Source organism: Octopus bimaculoides, chromosome 5, assembly GCF_001194135.2.
Source record: "Octopus bimaculoides isolate UCB-OBI-ISO-001 chromosome 5, ASM119413v2, whole genome shotgun sequence".
In the NCBI taxonomy this organism is placed as follows: Eukaryota; Metazoa; Mollusca; class Cephalopoda; order Octopoda; family Octopodidae; genus Octopus; species Octopus bimaculoides.
The window spans coordinates 109566526-109569331 of NC_068985.1; the positions used below are offsets into that span (position 1 = coordinate 109566526).

General features: G+C 33.4%; 1 protein-coding gene across 1 annotated transcript in view; it reads right to left on the minus strand.

Moving 5' to 3' along the window:
* Positions 1-521: 521 nt before the first annotated feature.
* LOC106878680 (S-crystallin 2) overlaps positions 522-2806 on the minus strand; it is a 22848-nt gene continuing 20563 nt past the window's right edge. The window contains exon 7 of the mRNA XM_014927963.2: positions 522-1043. Within this exon, the coding sequence (XP_014783449.1) occupies positions 879-1043 (165 nt within the window). The 3' untranslated portion in view covers positions 522-878. The remainder of the gene's footprint in view (positions 1044-2806) is intronic.

Below are 2806 nucleotides of genomic sequence, written 5' to 3' on the forward strand. Positions count from 1 at the left end.
CCTTTAGTAGGAAGGATTATTATTATTATTATTATTATGATTATTATTATTATTGTTCAGTAGTTTTATTTTTATAACGTGCTTTCACTTCACTACCGAGCGCAGCTCTGTGCGCCTTGGGTATGTGCTGTGGTGCTCTTATGTTTATTGTATTGAAAGTGTTTTGCGTAGAATGTGTGCAGTACCCAGTAGTGCAATTTTCTGTATGTTATATATATGTGTAAGTCCTGGTGTTTTTGTTATGTATTTGTCTGAATATTTTTTTATTATCATTATTATTATCATTATTATTATTATTATTATTATTATTATTATTATTATTATTATTATCATTATTATTATCATTATTATCATTATTTTTATTATTATTATTATTATTATTAAGATGGCGAGCTGGTAGAATCGTGAGCACACCGGGCAAAATGCTATTACTAAATCAACTAACCATTCTCCCTACAATTGTTGGAGATTATTACTATTACTCTATGAGAGCCACCTATGTACATAACATATAACAACAATTTTATGCTCTGTTATACACTATTTATTACACTTTCTGTCATAAGTACACAATACAATATAGAACTAAATTGCAACCAATGAAATACTCCGGTTTCTTACGAAGATGGCTGCACTAAATAATAACATCTTTGCAAACTCAAGGACTGCAGAATATTACAATGTTTAGGCTGGGTATTTCTTTCTCTTGATATATTTATATTAAAATCGTAAACAGTTTTTGTTTAGCTTTTGTTGTTTTCATACAACTTCAGGTTTCTCCGTTTCTTGTGATGTCGCTTTACTACATAATTTTCTCTACATTTATTTCCATATCCAAATTCCAGTTTGAGGTTTTCTAGGCTACAGTGAAGATCATATTAAAAATCAGTCATAGTACGTTGCCTAATGTAGTTCGAAATCTTCGAGTGAGATGCAACGCGATCACGTAGAGCTCGCAGTTTCGGGTAGCTGTTCAGCAATGATAGATCTTCACGTAGTGGATTCTCAAGGACACAGAAACACATCATGTCGCACACAGTCAACTAAATAAAATATAAAGAAAAATACATCATTATAATACCAATACAACGCTGATATAACACTTAGGGTGAACATGACAAAGATGATAATGTTTATTATTATTATATTATTATTATTATTATTATTATTACTATTATTATCATTACTATCATAGACGTCGCACAGTATGCAATATCGTGATGTTGTTGCTTGAAGATATTGTATCTACCGGGGTCTTGCACTGTTTGTGAAGTCACAACAAGGACTACAGACAGACAGTACTTTACACAATATGCGTGCAGTTCCAAGTAATGCCGACTTTTGCAAAGCATCTAGATTGTAGGATATTTCTAAAATTTCTAGATGCTTTTTCAGATTGGGTGGTATTGGACCCCAAAACTCCGATAACAATAGGGATAACCTTTGTGTTTGACTTTCCGTTGCTGCCACAGTTTAGCGATCTCAATTCTCAGGTCTCCATATTGTGTCAACCTTTTCTCTTTCTTTCATGATGATATGCTGACCTCCTGGCACTGCCATGTCAACTACTAATCTCTTGTTTGTCCCTGAATGTTTGTTACAGTTACTTGCCGAAACACTTCAGCATCCTAGGGCGAGTTAAGGATAAGAGATGTAACAGTATGACTGAAAGTTTTGGGGGGAGAAGTGGCAGGGGCAGTAGCAAAATATCTTCATGTGTTACAGACATTTAAATAGATAGAGCTTTTCTAAGGATGTGGGCAGTACTTGTCAGCACATGTCTCTGAGACATGATTCTCCTGGGATCTTATCTAGGTGTTTCTGACATCCCTCTATTATCATTATTATTATTATTATTATTATTATTATTATTATTATTATTATTATTATTATTATTATTATTATTATTGCTTCAGCATTGCTGCGTGGTTACTATCTATGTTTTTCCTTTTATTTCTGATATTTTTTTTGTTGTTTTGAGGATATATCTCCGTTTGTTAGCTAGTTTCTTAGGGTTCAATGCTGTATCAAAATCTTTATCTAGGTTATGTTTCTTCCAGATTGTACATATGAATATGTTGTGTTTTCGTTCTGTGGGTAGAGCCTTGCTGTAAAATAAGCGTGTAGGATTGAAATATATTCCTCACGTGTCCATTTACGCTTCTTTGATTTTATTTGCTCGACATGAGGAATAACACCCGGCTCTTTCTTGTGATAGTCATAATTTTCGTAGGGTTTTGGTACTTTCATTTCTGGTGTTAAAGTGGTTTTGCACGTGTAGTTTTTCGAACTTCTGGGGCAACAAGTTTAAAGTACGTACTTCCGGTTTGCTATCCTTAGGTTAAATAATACGAGCATTATTTAATTTCTCTTTCATTTTTTTTGCGCATGGTGGTTGGAGACGGATATGGTCTGATGTTGATTGGATCGTAATGTGGTGAGCGTTTTTACACGTGTTGTGCGAGTGATGGCTGTGATACACAGTTAAAATACATCATTTCATTTAGAAAAAAGAAATAAATTATTATTATTATTATTCAGTAGTTTTATTTTTATAACGTGCTTTCACTTTACTACCGAGCGCAGCTCTGTGCGCCTTGGGTATGTGCTGTGGTTTGCTGTGGTGCTCTTATGTTTACTGTATTGAAAGTGTTTTGCGTAGAATGTGTGCAGTACCCAGTAGTGCAATTTTCTGTATGTTATATATATTTGTAAGTCCTGGTGTTTTTGTTATGTATTTGTCTGAATATTTTTTTATTATACCTAAGGCACCTACTATGATGGGAATTGTTTCTGTTTTTAGATT